The sequence below is a fragment of the Stomoxys calcitrans genome, chromosome 3 (assembly GCF_963082655.1).
Source record: "Stomoxys calcitrans chromosome 3, idStoCalc2.1, whole genome shotgun sequence".
NCBI lineage: Eukaryota > Metazoa > Arthropoda > Insecta > Diptera > Muscidae > Stomoxys > Stomoxys calcitrans.
This window is the reverse complement of record NC_081554.1, coordinates 73,395,135-73,416,216: the sequence shown is the minus strand read 5'-3', so window position 1 is coordinate 73,416,216 and position 21,082 is coordinate 73,395,135. Positions and strand designations below refer to the sequence as shown.

Sequence of the window (21,082 nt, the reverse complement as noted above, 5' to 3'; positions counted from 1 at the left end):
AATAACATGAAAGACATTTGATATAAATAGTGGACTAGACATGGATGTAGATCAGCAGTTGCAAAATGAAGTTCTTAACTGTTATTGGTATTTTAGTTCTTTCGGCTGTAAGCCAGGCCCAAGTGAGTAATTGCGTCTGCTGCTAAGCGATCACTATTTTTCCAATCCTTTTTTTTAGAACGGGCTTTATGGTCGTGCGCCACCAGGAGGAAAGGGATTGTCTGCATTGTCCGGCGACAGAAAATCAAATTATCCATTATCATCCGGTGAAGCTGGAGCTCCAGGTTATGACTATTACAGTCAGCATGGAATGTCGGGAAGCAGGCAAGAAGTTGAAGTGGAAGATTCACGACCAGTGCGTAGTGTGAATCGCCGTTTTTCGGTCCCAAAATGGAAAAAAAAACAAAAGAAATTTAGGGGATTTAGAAAACGCAAACACAATAAACATAATAGGCGCAGAGGAAGACGTCCATGCGAATCTGAAAGCAAGAAATCAGACGAACAACACGATAAGGAACTTAACAGGGAATCCGACGAGCAACTTGATGAGCAACCCGACGAGAATCTTGATGAGGAACCTAATGAGAAATTCGATGAGGATCCCGTCGACCAACCCGATGAGGAACACAATGAGGAATCCGACGAAGAACACGATGAGGAACTCAACGAGGAATCCGATGAACAACACGATGAGGAATCCGATGAACAACACGATGAGGAACCCAACGAGGAATCCGATAAACAACACAATGAGGAATCCGATGAACAACACGATGAGGAACCCAACGAGGAATCCGATGAACAACACGATGAGGAACCCAATGAGGAATCCGATGAGCAACCCAATGAGGAATCCGATGAACAACACGATGAGAAATCCAATGAGAAATCCGACGAAGAACACGATGAGGAATTTAACGAGGAATCAGACGAGCAACCTGATGAGGAACTCAACGAGGAGTCCGATGAACAACACGATGAGGAACTCAATGAGGAATCTGATGAACAACACGATGAGGAACCAAACGAGGAATCCGATGAGCAACTTAATGAGGAATCCGATGAACAACACGATGAGGAATCCAATGAGGAATCCGATGAACAACACGATGAGGAATCCAATGAAGAATCCGATGAGGAACCCAACGAGGAATCCAATGAACAACACGATGAGGAATCCAATGAGGAATCCGATGAACAACACGATGAGGAACCAAACGAGGAATCCGATGAACAACAAGATGGGGAGTCCAATGAGGAATCCGATGAACAGCACGATGAGGAATCCAATGAGGAATCCGATGAACAACACGATGAGGAATCCAATGAGGAATCCGATGAACAACACGATGAGGAATCCAATGAGGAATCCGATGAACAACACGATGAGGAATCCAATGAAGAATCCGATGAACAACACGATGAGGAATCCAATGAGGAATCCGATGAACAACACGATGAGGAACCAAACGAGGAATCCGATGAACAACACGATGGGGAATCCAATGAGGAATCCGATGAACAACACGATGAGGAATCCAATGAGGAATCCGATGAACAACACGATGGGGAATCCAATGAGGAATCCGATGAACAACACGATGAGGAATCCGATGAACAACACGATGAGGAACTCGATCAGGAATCCGACGAAGGGCACGATGAATCCGACGAGCAACCGGACGAGCACTTTGATGAGGAACCCAACGAGGAATCCGATGAACAACACGATGAGGAACCCGGCGAACAACCCAATGAGGAACTGACCGAGGCAGGCGACTATAATGGGTACTATGATTTCCCAGGGGAAGACGATGAGTACAATAGATGGTATGATTATGCCAGACTACTCCACTACTACTACTCCACGTATTATTGATCAGGTATTGATTTCGAAAAGGACATTCAATTTGGAGCAGATTAATATTATGGTGACAAATAATTCTCTACCAATGATAGATACATATTTCGTATGTGGATTTGTCGGTATTCATGTTTTGTTCCATAAATTACTCTATAAATAAAATTACAGAAATGAATACATACTAACAATGGGGAGTACTTACTTTAATTGGCTATGATGCAACATTTGTTCCACCAGGCGAACGTAGAAAAGCGTTCGATTCCAAGCGCCTCGATCTTCTGTGCTTATTTTAAAATCTCTGACACCAAGTTTCGAGGTGGCACAGGGCACGCCACAGGGGGCATTTTATAGCCACTGCTATGGGTGACCAGCATAAATGACCTATGACGAATGCTGACTGAGGAGGGATTTGCACCCGTCTGCTACGTCTGAAAGAGCTATGTAGAAGGGCCGAAAGGGTCTTGCATATGGCATATGACTGGGCTAGATCCAGAGTTCCCAATGTTAACCCAGAGAAGACTGAAATATGCCTGTTCACAAGGAAGACGAAGGTGGGCCAATTCAACACACCACGTTTCCTCAATAAGACGAATTCTATATCTGACAAGGTCAAATAATTAGGAGTGATCTTGGACAGGAAACTGAATTGGAAGTGTCACATTCAAGAGCGTACTGAGAAGGCTCACAGATGTTGGGCACTATGTAGATGGGCCGTAGGCTCGAAATGAGGCCTGAATCCGAGGATAGCCTACTGGCTCTACAGGGGCGTGATTGGACCAATACTTACTTACGCCTCAGTAGTTTGGTGGACTGCTATGGAGAAAAAGTGCAACATAAGGACCATACAACAGGTTCAGAGAACATGTTGTCTTATCATAGGCGGAGCGATGAGGACCAAGACTATTCTAAATATCCGACCCATTGACACACAGATTAATTATGAGGCAGCCACTGCGGCTATGACGATGGGAAAATGGATTAAGGACGGAAGGGACTGAGACCTGTTTTAGACTGCTTAACCATAATACGGTCCTGCAGGCGGAGATCCGGGCGATCACGGAATGCGTGAGGTGGTGTGCTGCTAACGCGAGGACGTCGAGTGTGAACATTTCTCGCGACAGTAAAATTGCCATAAGGGCAATAATAACCAGAACGGTAAGGTCACGAACAGTCTTGCAATGTAAGAAGGAGATAAACGACTTCTCTGAGGATGGCAAGTCCGCATGGTTTGGGTGCCGGGCCATAACGGAGTAAGGGGAAATGAAAGGGCAGACGATTTGGCGGTGAAGGCCAGAGGACTGCCGTCAATTAACTTGGTCAACCCGAAGCCTTTCGGGTCGACGCAGTCCGAGTTAGGGGAGTGGCCAACGAATCCGCATGCAACATTGTGGAACAGCGAAAATCCTATGGGGGGATCCAGATCGTAAGAAGACGAGGCTATAACTGAAAGGAAGTGAAAAGGAGGTCAGTACAACTATTGGTATCATAACGGGACACATAGGACTACAAGCTCACTTATATAAAATCGGTGCGGCAAGTGTTAGCATGCGGGGAAGATGATGAGACGTTGGAGCATTTCCTTTGTCATTGCCCGGCTTTCGAGTTTAACAGATACCGGCACTTAGGTGGAGACACAATACCAGACATGAACCAACTTAGGATTTTGTAAGTAGCACGGAATTCGCACAACAAGTCGATTATTGGCTTAGGTGTATGTCCATAGTGGCAGGGGGCGAAGTAATATCTGCACTCTCCTTTTAACCTATCCTACGTTTCGAGGAGTCTCCCACCACTTGATCTTTCCATCGGGCTTTTGGTGTTCCCGGTTTGGTGGTGCACGCAAACCGCTTGCCTTCAAAGACTTCCTTGCTGGAGCTTCTTCATCCATTCTGACAACATGGCCTAGCCAACGCCGCCGTTGTATTTTGATGTGTGTAACGTCGTCATATAGCTCATGCAGCTCGTGCTTCATACGTCGCCTATATTCTCCATTAACGCAAACTGGTCCATATATTTTTCTCTCAAATACTCCAACCACTGCCTCATCTGCTTTCACAAGTACCCATGCTTTAGGACCATATAACAACAGGCGTAGTATCATTGTCTTGTAGAGTGTAATCTTCGTCTTTCGAGAGGTGGCCTTGTTTCCAAACTGCCCACTTAGTCCAAAGTAGCATCTGTTTGCCAGTATTATTCTTCGCTTTATCTCAAAACTGGTGTCATTCGTTTCTGCTACGGCGGTGCCGAGGTAGATAAAGTTACTGACTATCTATCTCAAAGTTGTGGTTCCCAACTTTCTTCATTTTCTTTATCTGCTCGGTTGTACAAGGCGTTTTGGATGTTGATACCATCCATTTCGTCTTATCTCCATTTACTGCCAGACCCATTTTCACTGAGTCTCTTTCGATTATTTCAAAGGCTGCAGTTACTACTTCCGGTGATCGACCTATGATATCGATGTAGTCGGCATAGACGAGTATCAGCAAGTATCATCCTGCAGAGTCTGACTTGAAATACCTTTGAACGTAAAGGAGTATCGAAGGCGGCTTTGTAGTCAGTAAAAAGATGGTAGCTGTTAATTTGTACTTCTCGGGTCTTGTCCAGTATTTGGCGCAGTGTGAATATATGGTCTAGGGTGGATTTACCAGGTCTAAGGCCGCATTAATAGGGCCCAATTTTCTCATTGACTTTAGGTTTTAATTTTTCACAATACGCTCCTCTGTAGTTGGCACATTCCGTCTTGTCTCCTTTCTTGTGTACGGGACATAGTAGGCTGAGGTTCCAATCTTCGGGTATGCGTTCTTCTAGCCAGATTGCGCAGATAAGCTGATGCATACGCCTTATCAGCGTGTCGTTTCCGGTCTTAAATAGTTCAGCGGGTAACCCGTCGGCTCCTGCTGCCTTGTTGTTCTTTAGTCGGGACCTCATCTGACCTCATTCTGACTGGGAGGTAAACATTCTATACCATCATCAGGGATTGGTTCTGCGGTATCCTCTTCGCCGCCAACATCGGACACTAGCAGTTGGGTAAAATGTTCTTTCCATATCCTCAGCATGTTACTTGTGTCAATTACCAGATTCCTTCTTCGTCTCTGCAGGAGGATGTGCCTGCACCGAAGCCATCGGTTTGATGTTTAATTCTTTAGTAAAATTTTCGAACTTCATTCTGACTCCTATACATCTCAATTCGCTCACACGCACGTCTTTCCATTTCTTTTTTCTTTCTGCGGAATAGACGTTTGCTATGTGCAATGAGGAGTGCACATCCTTTATTATGTCTCTTGCTTGGTTTGGGTCAGACAGCATGACTAAACAGCTAATTGAAAATACTAAAAGTGAAGTGGCGCACACCTGGGACCCAGTCCAATCGGATGACACACCTACAAAGGGCTTGTCGGGATGCCTTACCCGTTTCGATGCCTTACCCTCCTGTCTCGATTGTGACAGGGAGATTATCAGTCTCCAGTAGTCCACCAGACTTTAGCGATGTGGTCGATAGTTCCTCAAGCAAGTGTTGAGCAACAACTGCTGAGTCGTCTCCTGATTCCCCAACCCCACCGCTTCAGTTCAGTTTCAACTTGTTGAATCTGTAGGATACAACCACTTCAGGCTTGTTGAGGCCTGCGAGACAGCCGGAGTTTAGTACGAATACTGCATGTCTCCGGTCACCACCAGCCTCATCCAATTTACCAATCTTCCAGTCGATGGTGGAAAGATTGAAATTATATTCCCTTAGTCTTCCAAGTATCGTTTCAGGATCTGAGGGAATCCTTGGTATCCATGCATGCGCCATTGGTCGAGAAGGAATATCTTCCTTCTTGACTAAATCTAGTGCTGCACCTGATCAGATCTCACAAACCTTTTTTTGCGCACAACGATACATTTCAATTGAGCGTTGATCACCGAAGGCAATTAGTCTGTGTCGGCCCCGTTACCAGCCTGCATCGTCACAAACTAGAGGAGACCCAGGAAAAGGAAATTCCGCAAGGGCATCGGAGTATACTGATGATAGTCCATTGACTATACCACTCCAATTATTCTTAGGTATGCAGCCCTGTTCTTCTCCCTTGTCGACAACTGACATCACCAAACTGTCCCTAGCGACGTTAGCAAAGGTTCTAAGACCCATCTTACTATTGTTCGCCCTAGTTCTTTTAGGCATGGGATATCCTCCAGGTGTCCGCAGCCTTTTGACTAACTGCGGTGAAGTTTCCGAATTTAGACGTGTAGTCTTTAGGGTAGCCTGTGCAGCGAATTCCCGAGCTCAATTTTGTGAGTCTCTCTCCCTATTAATGAGAGTCTTAGGATCATTCGCACCAAGCCTCTCAATAAACCTGAGAGCGATGTGTCTTCTATTATACCACCCTCTTAAAGAGCGTATTGGTTTGCCGGGGAAGGCCGAAGGTCTAGGCAAATTATAGGCTTGCGGAGATAGAATAGGTTCGGCCTTGTCTTTAAGACTCGAAACTGGTGTATTCGTGAAAAGCTCCTGCTGACAAGTCGTATGTCGGCCAGTGGAGCCTGGAGCAGCCGCTCCACCAGTCGAGGATCCAGGAGCAGACAACATGCTTCGGCCAAAAATAATGACCTATTACGAGTTACGGAAAAATTCTTGTGGAACGAAATAACAAAACCGTCTGCTCCACTCGACGGTTCAAACCAGGATGCACCTTTTAAGTGAGGTCATGCGGACAGCTGAGTACAATTTTTTTTTTTTTGTTTAGATTTTCCTGTAAATCTAAATGTCAAAAGCTTGATAACACTGCTGTGATTTTTTTTTTAATCTTGAGGGAATGTTCTTTTTGATCCGATATTCACCACATAAGCAACAAAACAGTGTTATAAGGATGAAAGTGCGAATATAAAACACATTTGAAGGAGATAAGTTGTAAAACAAAGTTTATTTGTAAAACCACTTTGACATTTCAATTAACGGCATTCGCCACCCAAGGTAGTTTCTTTGGGGGTAGAATTTTGTTGTTGTGCTAATGACCCTACCTCTTAATTGTACCATGCTATAAGCCTAGTACTGACATCGACTAATCGGCAGAACAACTGTCAAAACGCATTTTAAAAAATGGTGACGAAGAAAATGCGTAGAAGTGGTACTGAGTTCCATGAGCAAAATAGTAGGTACATGTCGCTGCTCCAATACAAATTCCGCTCGAATTAATTGCCAATGTATTTAAATGCTCACGAAATGAGCACCAATCAACTCTGCTTCAATGTTGTTGCCTTTGTTGTTTGGAGGTGGGGTGGGGATAGAAATTCCCACTCTTCTGTCAAACTTATGCACACTGTCAAATTGACATTTTAGTTTTTATCTGCATTGACACGTGAAGCAGCCACAAAATTAAGAGATTTGTGATTACAAACGTATGAATTAAAACGTTAAAAATGTGAAAAAATAAACAAAATGTTGAAAGAACTTTTAAATCTAAACAAAACATTTGACATAAGAGTGTATTTGGATACATCTCTGAAATTGGAAAATTTTATCAGCTGAGCTTATGGCGTGATCTTAAATCTACCTAGGAAACGCCAATAGTTTCTCTGTGTGTAGCTGTCAAATGTTGTTGGCATATAAATGGTAACCGGTACATAAATAGCCATAGCTACCACAACACTAGAGCTGTCAAAATATGCTTAAGAAAACAGTGAAAAATTCTTAAACGCGCGTATTTTTAGGCAAAATTTGCAATATTAAATGTATTTATGGCAAACTAATTGTGTTGCAAATCAAAGTATGAATGCTAAAACATCGTTAAATCGTATAATCCATTAATACCGAAACATTTTCAAGCCGGAAATTTGATAGCAAACAAAAAGAATTTTCTTCGCTTGGCTGTTCTGGTGTTGTGTGTGGCTGTGTAAAAGAGAACTATTGGAGGTGGTGGTGGCTAGTTCGCATTTTTTACTTATGCCGCGCGAGTTCCCTAATTAATTGGCTAAGTATCGGAAAGTTGTAGCGCAAAGTGACAATTGAGTGACGATTTGGACAAAGTTATGGCTTCCGACGACTTTGATGTGGAATTATTTGAAACGCGTTTGGAAGGTCTCAAAGATACACAGGATGGTATACAGCAAATGTCAGCGTGGTGTTTGAAACAGCGTGCACATCACAAAAAAATTGTTGCCAGTTGGTTGAATGTTTTCAAAAGAGGTATGTCAACAAAATATTTGTGTAAAGGATATATGAAATGTTATTTGAAATATATTGCCCCTGTGAAACTGTAACTTTGATATTTTACCACACACAGTTGCATGTAACATAAAAGCACAATTTGCTGAAGGGACAAATGTTTTATTGAAACAAAATACATATCTATGAAACTAATAAAACTATCATTTAGTGTTTTATATTAAATTATAATTGATTGCCATACAATATGTCCAAGTGAACTAGTCTGTCGTTTTACTGCATTTTAAAGAAATTTGCATTGTTTGAACTGTTGTTATTCCTTTAGAGAAATTTGCGGATAATGTAGCATAACTTAAGGCGGAGTTGTTTATGAAAATGCTATAATAGGGCTTCTGTGCTAACTTCCCATTAGAATCTGTTACTTTTTCAAATGAGTGATGTTTTCTTTCTTATATTTTAATATGTCACATACACGGATTGAAACGGAATATGTACGAAATGAAAGCCACCGTAAGGCTTAGCGGCTGGGATCGAATCCTGGCGAGAACATCCAAACAAAGTTTTTAGCGTTGATTATACTTTTTCCAATGAAGGCCACCGTAGCGCAGAGGTTAAAATCCTGGCGAGATCGGTTCAAACCCTGGCGAGGGGTGTTTTTCCTTTGCTAATGCTGGCAACATTTGTGAGATACTATGCCATGTAAATGTGAGAAGTTGTCCCCTATTCCTTGGTGGAATGTTCATATGCAAAATTTGCATTTGCATACTCTTTCTTATGCTGACTGGCGATTATTGTAAGTTATTCAGCTATGTTAAAACGTGTTTACTATGTTATTTCCCTGTGACAAACCGTTGGCTTAAAAATGCTAACAATTTGAATCTAGCAGCAATCATTGTTATAATGGAATGAACGATTGAATGGCCATGTAGAAAATAAAATCATGTAAAATCTATTCACAACTACTTTTCGCAGAACCTTCTCTATTGAAAATATCACACAATAGGTTGTTGTTGTTGTAGCCACGGTATAGGTATATAGTTTTCTTCTAAGATCCTTAGGCTACCTCCGCCAGAACTAGCTCTAGGAATCTGGCCGTTTCAATTGGAGTTGTGCATAGTGGTTCTGCAGTCAGATTAGTAGTTTTTTCCGAAAATTTAAAGTTGTGATTTTGTTTCACAGGGTCCATGCAGGGCAGGGTTTCTCCAAACCTTCAGCGTTATGCGTTCAGTTTGCTTCACCTCTTTCTCATCATCTGCTATTGGTGTTGGGCGTCCACCAAGGACTTTGTTCGGCTGATTGGGTGAAGTCGCGTTGGTTACAGAATCCTGATGGATATCCTGAAAGCATGTTCTTTATGAGAAGATAGGTGATGTGTTATTGCATCGCGTCCCTAAACGTCCAGATACTCTTCCTGGCAAGTCTCAGTCGTTGTTGTTTTAGCATTGTCTTGTACACTGAGGCGGCAGCCCTTGCCGATGAAGGAATTCTTCGGGCCAATCCGATACGTACAACCGGCTGTCATGGGATTGCAGATCAGTCGTTGGTTCGAGTGATTTTGATCGCGGCTGCTATAAAGCGCTGTAGTTGCTGCACCCAGCACGGCATAACTATGGGCACCAAACAAGTTGGAACTTTGAGTTCCGTTTTTGTGGTTTTCATCGGTGGTATGCTCCATACGCAGTGAGAGTGCCTATAATAATGATAAGGTGAGTTATTGGCACCTTTTAATAAACAATGGCCACCGTGGCGCAGATTTTAGCTTGTCCACCTATGGCGCCCCAATCGCAGAGGTTTGCCTATGACGCTGAACGCCTGGGTTCGAATCCAGGTGAGATCATCTGAACAAATGTTCAGCGGTGGTTTTCACTCCTAATGCTGGCAACATTTGTGAGGTACTATGCCATGTCAAAACTTCTTTCCAAAGAGGAGTCGCATTGCGGCACGCCGTTCGGATTCGGATATAAGACGGAGAATCAGACAGCACTCATTGATATGTAAGAAGCTTGCATCTGTTCCCTAAAGGAATGTTCATGGGCAAATTTTTTATATTATGTGAGATCATCTGAACAAATGTTCAGCGGTGGTTTTCACTCCTAATGCTGGCAACATTTGTGAGGTACTATGCCATGTCAAAACTTCTTTCCAAAGAGGAGTCGCATTGCGGCACGCCGTTCGGATTCGGATATAAGACGGAGAATCAGACAGCACTCATTGATATGTAAGAAGCTTGCATCTGTTCCCTAAAGGAATGTTCATGGGCAAATTTTTTATATTATGTTTCTATTAGAGCTTGACAGCATCCTTACCTCTACATGCAAATTGTGTCTTAGCACAACAACAATCTTTGCCTCCTTGTGGAGCTGTTCCATATGAGAACTGAGGAGACTGCCCGTCGCAATTCGTAGAACAGCAATCTAGGAGGTCTGAATCTTATTCCACTGCGTGTTTCTCAACTGGCTGGGCAATTGTTTTGTATGTAGTCAACAAGATTTTTTGTTGTTGTTGTAGCCACATTTTCATGTGAAGGTGGCGATCCTCGTCAAGCTCCCGTAGGTGAGCAAGCTAGTTCCGGTTCAAAGGAACTTGAAAATTTTAATCGGACTGCATTCATTGATATGTGAGAAGTTTGCCCCTGTTCCTGTTGAATGATCATGGGGAAAATTTGCAATTTTTGCCGGTGCCGCACGGCCTCTCACTGAAACACTCCGCTCGATACCGCTGATTGTCCGCGACTGCCGTTGCATCTTCTCCGTATGGAGTATTCCACTATCCACAACTTGTGGACGCGCCTGGTTGCTCGCAGCTAAGCTTCTCGTAACAACAATGAACACCACACAGATTGGACCTCAATATTCCAGCCTGAGCAACGCTAACAGGTTTCTTTGTCAGCACCCGGAGTGCTTCCGGCAAGTGAGTTGTGGGTCTTGTCTTGTTTCTACTTGTGGCTATGGCAAAAATTGCAGTAGCATGTGTGGACGACCAGGAAAAGAGGGGTCTGAGTCGAGTGGGTCTGGCTTGGCAGTTAAGTAGGCGACGTGTGTAGTGTGGTCCCTGGTCACAATCGGGACATACATCCAGCACATCGGTATCAATCCTTGCTCTGTAGGAGTTGAGGCGGCAGCATCTGGCGGATCGTAATAGAGGCAGAACTACTCAGGTTTGCCGGGGGAGGGCAATTTTTCAGTTGCAATGGGCGACGGTCGTTCTCCAAGAACCACATTCAGCCGGTAGCTTTCACCGCATCTGCTTGAATGTAGTCTAGAACCGCATGATATGCCGCTTGATCTAGAGGTTCTTTCTTGTAGCGCTGAACATCACGCTTTAGCTCATGTAGATCTACCTTAAGCCTTATGGGCGATGGATACCTATCCGCATACATCACGATCTAAACCTTGACACCCTCTGTTTCAGTCAATGGGGTTTCGATTTTGGTGTGGCGTACAAACTAATATTTCGCGGTACAACGTTTTAAGCCTGGCCAAAGAAAACTTCACTGACGAATCATATGACTTGGATATGTGATGATGGAAACCGCTGGAAACCGTCTGAGCTACTGACTAGAGAATGAATATCGCTTTATACAATTCTCCCTAAGCTTAAACCTTTCCTAACTTCAGTAGCTGCATCACTTTGATCATTTTCCGGATATCCGGAACATTAAGTTTTTTAGTTTCAGTGTAAGGATTCCGTCGGAGCCCATCGCCTTGGGCGGCTTGGCATTGCAGATGACATGTCATAAGTGACGAATGTCTATGCTTTAAGACCCATTACTCTCGGGATGCTCAATAAATTGAGGATTGAGCAATCTCGAACGTTTCTTTGGATCAGCCAATGCCACGTCAACAGAGATTCGAGAATGACTTGGAAGTATAGCTTGTCATTACATTACTGGCATCGGCCCGCCACGGGATAGCTGTGAGCACCACACAAGCTGGAACATTGAGGTCCGACCTGTGTGGCGTTCACTACTGTCACGAAAAGCTTAGCTGCGAGCTACCGGGCGCGTCCACAGGTTGCGGATAGTGGAATGCTCCACCCGGTGTAGCTGTAACTGCAGTCGGGAACAATCAGCGGTATCGAGTGGAGAGTCTCAGTGAGAGGTCAGATGGCACCGGCTCTTGCCTACGATGCTCGATATGACAAGGCGGTTATTGGCGCCTTTAAATAACCAATGGCCACCCTGTTCCCGCGGCGTCCACAGTTTGTGGATAGTAGAAATTTTGTCTTTAGAGAAAATTTCATAGAAATTTTCAGCAAAGTCTTGGATAGACGAAACCCTAGTATTGGCATCTGGGTGATTATGTTACACGGATGGATCAAAGCAAAAGGACTGAGTGGGCCTTGGGGTCTACATTGAGAACCCAGGGACTGAGATCCGTTTTCGACTGCCTGGTCATAATACGGTCCTGCAGGCGGAGATACGGGCGATCACGGAATGCGTGAAGTGGTGTGGTGCTAACGCGAGGACGTCAAGTGTGAACATCTTTTCCGATAGTAAAATTGCCATAAGGACAATAACAACCAGGAAGCAGATTAAAATACATATCGTTTGGTTGCCTGGCCATAACGGAGTAAGGGGGAATGAAATGGCAGATGATTTGGCGGTGAAGGCCAGAGGACTGTTGTCAATAAACTTGGTTAACCGGAAGCTTTTCGTGTCGACGCAGTCCGAGTTAAGGTCGTGGGGGGACGAATGTGCATGTAACATTGTGGAACAGCGAAACGGTTGGTATCACGGCGAAAATCCTATGGGGGGATCCAGATCGTGAGAAGACGAGGCTTTTACTAAAAGGAAGTAAGAAGGAGGTCAGTATAGCTATTGGTATCATGACGGGACACAAGACTACGAGCTCACTTATGTAAAATCGGTGCGGCAAATGCGGGGAAGATGATGATACGTTGGAGCATTTCTTTTGTCATTGCCCGGTTTTCGCGTCTAACAGATACCAGCACTTTGGTTGGGAAGTGGCATAGAAATTTTTCTCCTCCCTTAGGAGAATATTTTAATTTCGTGCTGTAATTGGTACCATTTGCTATTTTCTTTATGGGTTGAGCTAGAGGCCCGAAATTTGGTATATATTGGGTTGCCCAAAAAGTAATTGCGGATTTTTTAAAAGAAAGTAAATGCATTTTTAATAAAACTTAAAATGAACTCTAAAATATACTTTTTTCTAAAGCAAGCTAAAAGTAACAGCTGATAACTGACAGAAAAAAGAATGCAATTACAGTGTCACAAGCTGTGAAAAAATTTGTCAACGGCGACTATATGAAAAATCCGCAATTACTTTTTGGGCAACCCAATAAAGGTTAAGGGATAGAGCTCGAATTCCGAAATTTGGCTGGTGCAAAATAATGGGGGTAGAAAGAATTTTGTCTTTAGCAAAAATTATCCGTTGCCTGAGTTGCTAGCGTGGTCGGCCTAACCGTGTGGGGTTTGTGGATTAATTTCGTCTAGTTTTTGTTGTTGTTAAAATGTGTTTTACACTCAAGTGGCAGCCGGTCAATCTGGTATGTTCAACCGGTGTTATGAGTCCTTGGTGGCACTAAATTGATTGGAGGCCTAACTAGCTCTTGACGGTCACTCTTGGGTGTGGCTTCATCCCATCAATCTAGCCCTAAAGGACTGCAACAATTAAAAAATGCAAACACAACAAACAAAACTAAGCAAAGCCAACACACACTTATGAACGAGGGGTAAGATGTTTTACCCTGGCCGCCCACCCTGCCATGGCCGCGAAGGTAATCCCTTCAGTCTCTGCGACCCCATAATCCGCCTCACTTTTCCACTTACCTTTCACTTCATCACCCCATTATGGTAAAATTTAGCACATCATGTTCTTTAAAATGACAATTATATTATAAATTTGTTAATTAAACAAGAGGCTAACCATAAATACATAAATAAACATTCCTCAAGCTATATGATGTTCATTACAAAAAAAAATAGTAAATATGACAGACAAAAAAAATATATATATATATAAACTAAGAACCTTAACGCCTAAGAAGCCAATATTAAACACTGAAATTACACGAAATCACTAATGGCGACAATTTCGAATTCCGGACTATGTATTCATAACCCTCAATGCCACCGGAGGCGGTTATTCTAACCTGACTAGGATTTGAAGAAGCTCCCTAAAATCTAACAATCAGAATTAAAACGTATATTGCCTAACCACGGTAACCTCAAGTTCTGAACACTTAACCAGACGCGATTTGGCCAAAGACAAAAAAAAAACAAGAATTAGATTTCTATACGTTACAAGTTTAACTTTGGCTTGGCTAGCCTAAATAATTTCTAAAACTTAATCATAGCCTTATCTAAATATTCAATTATATTGTTCTTTTTTTTTTCTGGTATCGTTAAACATATAAGATCTTTTCCTCGATTGCTGCTGTACTTTCTCCTCTTTTCGCGTCTTAAAATATGATTTACTGATGCCTAGACAGTTATCACAACTTCGTTCCAGCCGGGTTTTTTTTTCTCTAACAAAGTTCCTTTTTCAAATTGTTGAGAATAAAATTGTTACCTGATTTCCAGGAATTTGTAGTCAGGAGGATTCGAACGGGGTTTACCAAAAAAATAGTACGCTGGTCACCACCTTTGCCCTGTCCCAGATTGTGACCAGCTTCTCTTGTTATTTTCGCCTCCTGAATTGATTATCCCAGGGCATCAATCGATGTCGTTTCAATATTCAGTCTCGACTAATGAGGCACTACTGGGAATAAAAATCAAATTAACCTCAAGTCGAATTTAAAACAAAACTTCAGAGCGCACCTGATTTCCACCAAAAAAAATAATTATTTTGATGTGACCGGCTGTTCAATTCTCACACTTTATCAGCTTACTTATATGCACTTTGAGTTATAAGTAACCAAAGCAAACTATTTCCTTTTTATAATTTTGGTACAAAACACCACAGTTCAAAATTTGATCTATGCGCACTCGCAACTAAAAGTTCTGCCTTATTCGGCTTTTGAATTCAAAATGGCTTGATCATCATCTTAGCAAGCTGGGCTTGGCTCAACCACTTCCATATTAGCCATCTTATCGAAACCTTTCCATTAAAACCTATTCTATTTATCCCTTTTTAGGTAGCTACTAACTATCTCCCTCTTAATTAATCTCTCTTACCCCGCCCTCTTATGTTACCCTTAATCTCTTATTTTAAACGTATAACAAATTTTAAATTCATTCATAAGATTCGGTGGTCCATCTAAATACAACGTTTACACTAACAAAAAACTACAACTACCCTTTCTCTCAGTTACATGGTAACCCTCAGTACTCTTTCATGCAACTGCGTATGTCAATGTGATTTGCCATTTGCGAGAAAAAACCCATAGAAGCACGCCGCCAAAAAATAATATTTTATACTAAATCAAGAAACAAGAAATTATTAAACGTTCCGGAGACAATAGGAGCCTGGTGGCTTGAATTTCCGTCTCATTGTCCACCACGCACCAAGATCAATCAACACCATATCACATAGCTTTGGGTAATTAATCGACAAAAGTGCATCAAATAGAGGGCCTAAACACTTGCCATGGTAAAGGCAAATTACCCAAAAACCGTGAGCCAAAGGAATCATGGTAATTTTGCACATCATTATTTGCCTTCAACTGCTCCCAACATCCAAAGGTGTGTAAATCATAAAAAAAAACAGTGGCCAAAGAAACTTGCGCACATGCTGTGGTGCAGGGCCGTATCGAGGGTTCAGGCGCCCGCAACAAAACTCCTGGCCTTCTGAGTTTACGAGAAAAGGGCTGGTGTGCGGGTGTATGTCCGGCTTTGTTAGTTAGTGTTCGTATAATGAAACGTGGGGAACACTCACCCCTGAGATTCCTGTAGCCGGGCATTACAATCTGCTTAGGGAAGTAATCCTTACATCACATGCCATAAGTGTTTTACTTTGTGATTCTTTTTTAGGTCTTCGGTGAGTTAATTGGCTATCATGCACTGCGTTGGATATTAAAACAGACTTCACCAGTGAACAAGGGTTAAAGTCATCAAAGTGTCACTCCACTCATGCGTAAGCTTTTGTACCAGTAGTTAGTTAGCCTGTTGTTATGTGGAATATACTGTACTGTATAGCCTTATGTACTGTATAAACTGTTGCAATATTATTCCATCCAGTGATCAACTATGAACTGTATTCATATCATATCTGGATCCTTTATATAGTAGTGCCAATTCTTTGCCATCTGGATGTTCATGGTCAATATTATTGACTCCGAATCTAAACGGTGTGTCGATAATCCTCTTCTAAAATTTCGTTAACAATTGAGACACAACAACGTTTTCTACGTGCAAAACAAAAAAAAACAAGCATCACACATAATCTAAAGCTAAGTGTGTATAATTGTTTCAATAATCAACTTTTGCTTATCCTAATATTGCACGTATTTTATCACAGATGGGAGGTCTTCCATTATTGCACTAACTTTTTAGATCCTTTGAATGGTATATACCGATGGATTTCCCCTGCATTGATTCAACCTCGTACATATTATTTCCTACCGGTTTTACTATTCTACATTTTAGAAATTTTCTGCAGAATTTGGCGTTTATTCCTTTCTGAAAATCACTTAGCACAGTGTTACGCCTAAAAACCTCTTGACCCGGCAAAAAATTAACATTTCTAGCACGTAGGTTATATCTTTTCGAACTTCGTTCATACGCTTCATGCATTGATGTTCGGATCTTTTCACGAATAAGTGACAGTTTGTCACTAGTGGGTAAGTCATTTAATTCATGGTCATCCAGGGACAGAAGTTTCCTTGCGAGCTTATAGTCGGTTCCACTAGAGAATCTGTGCAGACCAAATAATGCAAAGAAGGGTGTCACTCCAGTTGCCGTATGTACTGAGTTCCTTAATGCACATTCAATTTCGGACAAATACATGTCCCAGTCCCTGTGATCTTCTTTGAGGTAAGCCCTGATTGCAGCCAGTACAGACTGGTTTACTCTTTCTGCAGCGTTTGACTGGGGCGAGTACACCGCCGTTCTTAAATGTCTTATCTTGTACGCCTCGATCATTTCTTGAAAAGTTTTCGAAATAAACTGTGACCCGTTATCACTATGTATAACTTCTGGTACCCCAAAAGTATTAAATATTTCTTTGGTAAGGAATTGAATCACGTTCGTGGTTGTCGTCTCTTTCATGGCCTTTAGGAACATAAATTTAGTAAAATGATCTACTACTATAAATACATAGCAGTTTCCTTTCCTCGACCGCGGGTATTTTCCCAAAAAGTCGATATAAATTTTCTGAAACGGCCTTTCTGTGACAACTTCATTGCCTATCTCTGGCATCATGTTAATATTGGAAGATTTTACCTCTTTGCAGACCTGACATGCCCTTATATAGTTCTTGACTTGGACAGTCATACGGGGCCAATAAAAGAAACGGCGGATCCTTTCGAGGGTTTTTCCAATCCCACCGTGTGCAGCGGTGTTTGGATTGTGGCATTTCTCTATAATATCTTGGGTAATACCTTCGGGTACCCAAATTTTCCATTGGTAAGGATCGGTTGGATTAGAATCAAAACCGGTTCTCTTATATATTTTACCGTCTTCGACTTTTACATCTGGTAGTCTCTCAGCATTTTCGGTGACTTGTTTGATGAGCTCGAAATAATCATTGCTTTTGAATTCCTCCGCATCCCAGTTCAAGACTTCAGCATCTATTTCACATACTTCGAAATCTTGAGGCGATCTTGATAACATGTCGGCCACAATGTTGTCTGCGCCTTTTCTGTGTTCTATATCAAAGTTGTAGGCCTGTAATTGAAGGGACCATCTGGCCAGTCTGCCGCTCAAGTCTTTAAGGGTCATTAACCACTTAAGGCTGGCATGATCGGTTATCATCGTAAACGGCATCATTTCTACGTATGGTCGGAACTTTTTTATTGCTAGCACAGCTGCTAGGCATTCCTTCTCTGTTACCGTATAGTTGCGTTGGCAAGAATTCAACTTTTGGGAATAAAAAGCGATTGGATACTCTTGATTCTGATCATTCAATTGAAATAAAACAGCCCCCACTCCATAGTCCGAAGCATCGCACTGTATAAAGAATCTTTTTGAAAAATTCGGGTGCCTTAGAACTGGGGCTGTTGTTAACGCTCGCTTTAAAGTATCAAAGGCTTCGATGGCCTCAGAAGTAATGGTGAATTTGCCGGATTTTTTTAATAGGTCGGTTAATGGTGCGGTAATCGTAGAAAAATCTTTAATAAACCGCCGGTACCACCCAGCGGTACCTAGGAAACTACGAACCTCACGTATGGTCTTGGGAATTCTTATTCTTCTGATTGCCTCTACTTTCTCAGGATCAGTTCTTAATATACCACCTCCAATGATGAAGCCTAGATATTTTAACTCCTGGAAACAAAATTGGGATTTTTTAAGTCCAATTGTCAGGTTGGCATCACTTAGGCAACTTGCTACTTCCCTCAGAAGTCTCATGTGCTCCTCGAAGGTACTTGATATGACGAGCAAGTCGTCCAGATACACAAAAACGTTTTCTTTCAACTTTTGGGGAATAATTTTGTCCATTAGCCTGCATAGACGTTGCGCGGCGTTGCAAAGGCCGAATGGCATCACCCTAAACTGATAGAGGGGTCGGCCTGCCACGGTAAATGCAGTGAGTGGCTTGCTTTGTTCGTCCAACTCAATCTGCCAGAATGCATACTTAAGATCGACGCTGCTTATAAAGTATGTTTCGTCGATTCTGCTGAGTATCCCATCTATATTCTGTAAAGGATATGCATCCTTTACAGTCAACTTGTTTAGTTTGCGAGCGTCCAGGCAAAAACGATTCTTTCCGGGTTTTCGTACGATCGTAGTACGGTTTGACCACGGACTTTCGCTTACTTCTATCACTTCTAACTTCAGCATATTATCTATTTCTTGATAAGTTATCTCTTGTACCGCAGGAGAAATGGGATAGTATCGGTCCTTAAATGGAACCGCATCTTCAACCAGGGTTATCGTATGCTTCTCCAGTGTAGTTTTTCCTAACCCGTGCTCTTCAAAGGTTTTGAAACACTTTATAGCCGAATCTAGTTCCTTTTGTTGCTCTAATGACAAATCATGTGGCTTCATTTTGTGGTCATTTTTGTCTTTAAAGTGATTTTGCAGGTCTTCTATGTTCATTGCTTCTACACCTACTATATCAGGCGCTAGGCCATACGCTCGCCAGAAATCTATGCCCAAATATAGGGGCTGCTCCAAATCTGGACAGAGGTATATCAAAATCTGGTGTATTTGATTATTGTACTCAATATAGATTTTTGCGCTTCCCAGAATTCTGTGTTGGTGGCCACTGGCCGTCTTGACATTGCTTATCATTGGCTGATATTGTAGGTCTAGTTCCTGAACGACTTCGCGACACCCTTTGCCCAAGAAGCTGACTGATGCTCCTGAGTCGAGCAGACCATTAAAACTTTTTCCTTGAATCTTTACCTCTAAGTATATTCGTGGGTCATACTCATTTCGGCATATTCTTTGTACCGCTTCTATGACGTTTCTTCGAGTTCGGCGCCTTTCGCCAAATTTTGATCTAACTTTTTTAATCTTATTTGAAATTTTTTTCGAATTTTCTTTCTCAAATATTCGTTCTCTCACTTCTTTGTAATTTCTCTGTCTCTCATCAAAAGACTTATAATGTCTTTCAGCGGGATTGTACTCGATACTCTTTACTTCAGCGTCTTGAGGTACCGAATCACTTTCTTTCCCTCTTCTCAATATATTTAGTTTACAGGAGTTTCTGATGAGCGTGGGGCTCCTGTCTTCCCCATGCCTCCTTTCCGGTTTTCCTGGCATGCAGGGCATACTGGGGCTGTTACATCTGGCTTGCCACAACGATAGCAGAACAAAGCTCTTTTAGGTGATGGACAATCCATAAATCCATGGCCCTGTAAACGGCAATTCCAACAAGTCAATTTTTGTCTTGAATATCCTGGGTTGATTCTAATTGCCTCAACCTCTTCATAATCGACATTCCCTTCGTTATCCTCTTGAGAATATACATGGTCATTACTATAAATTTCATTGACTTGTCTTAGGTGTCTATGCTGTTGGAAATCCCTGGGTGCTCTTTTAGGAAACATCCTTTCCGCTTCGTTAGATTCCAAGCGTAGCTGTTCTACCGACGATATATTCATTGGGTAAATAATTTTGCCTATGCTCTCTTTAATGTTTCTCTTCAATATCCTTATCATGTCATATTCCGATATGGGCTGTATTAATGTCGATCTGATCTGGCACATATTGTGGAAATACGAGTCTACTGACTCATTCATTTGTTGCTTGCGTTCCACTAGGTCTCTCATAATCTCGCAGTTACTTGTAGTGTTCTGATAACGGCTGCGTAAAGCGTGTTTAAGCCCAGGCCAATCACAAAATTGTCTCGTTTTAACCCCTAGCCAAAACCATTCTTCTGCCTGTCCAGATACCAAAACATGGAAATCTCTTAATACCTCACTCCACGGAATCTTATACTGTTCTTGAAGATGCTCAAGACGAAATATGAAAGTATCAATACTCATTTGCCGGGTGTTTCCGTTAAAATTTAGTCCAAACTTGTCTATTCTAAGTTTTAGAGTCTCGTTATCTCTTCTCATTAAGGGCATATTATCCCGTGTACTCTCAGAAAAATAAGTTGGCGTATTATCACTTCTGTGGTTATTACTGTTAAAATGACCTAATTGGAGATTTTGACTGCCCGATGGCAACCCTAAATCTTCATTTCCATTTTCCTGTCCATTGTGTACGGGATTTGAAAAGGTTGGATGACTTCTCCCATCTGGCCGTTCATCAATGTTGTTCACCAACACATTGCCTCGGTTGTCATTGTCTCCTCTACTACGAGTCAATTCCTGAACCGCTGTTGCCAAATCTCCAATGGTCTTCTTAACATCAATCATTTCATCTCTAACCATCTTCTTTACTTTATCCTCCAAAACCCTTTGTATAGCCAAGGCCTGACCTATTTCTATGCCCCTCATATTGGGGTCCATGTTTCCATTAGTCTCGGGGGTATTTACTGGCTGACTTCTATTCTGGCTATTAC

The 21,082-nt window shown here is 42.2% G+C and overlaps 2 protein-coding genes across 2 annotated transcripts in view; both read left to right on the top strand.

The window, feature by feature from the left end:
- LOC106091981 (protein starmaker) overlaps positions 1-2,052 on the top strand; it is a 368,113-nt gene extending 366,061 nt beyond the window's left edge. The window contains exons 2-3 of the mRNA XM_059365946.1: positions 54-122; positions 179-2,052. Of these exons, the coding sequence (XP_059221929.1) occupies positions 66-122; positions 179-1,879 (1,758 nt within the window). The 5' untranslated portion in view covers positions 54-65 and the 3' untranslated portion in view covers positions 1,880-2,052. The remainder of the gene's footprint in view (positions 1-53; positions 123-178) is intronic.
- Positions 2,053-7,498: 5,446 nt separating this feature from the next.
- Positions 7,499-21,082, top strand: part of LOC106091988 (regulation of nuclear pre-mRNA domain-containing protein 2) — a 32,447-nt gene continuing 18,863 nt past the window's right edge. The window contains exon 1 of the mRNA XM_059364463.1: positions 7,499-8,027. Within this exon, the coding sequence (XP_059220446.1) occupies positions 7,871-8,027 (157 nt within the window). The 5' untranslated portion in view covers positions 7,499-7,870. The remainder of the gene's footprint in view (positions 8,028-21,082) is intronic.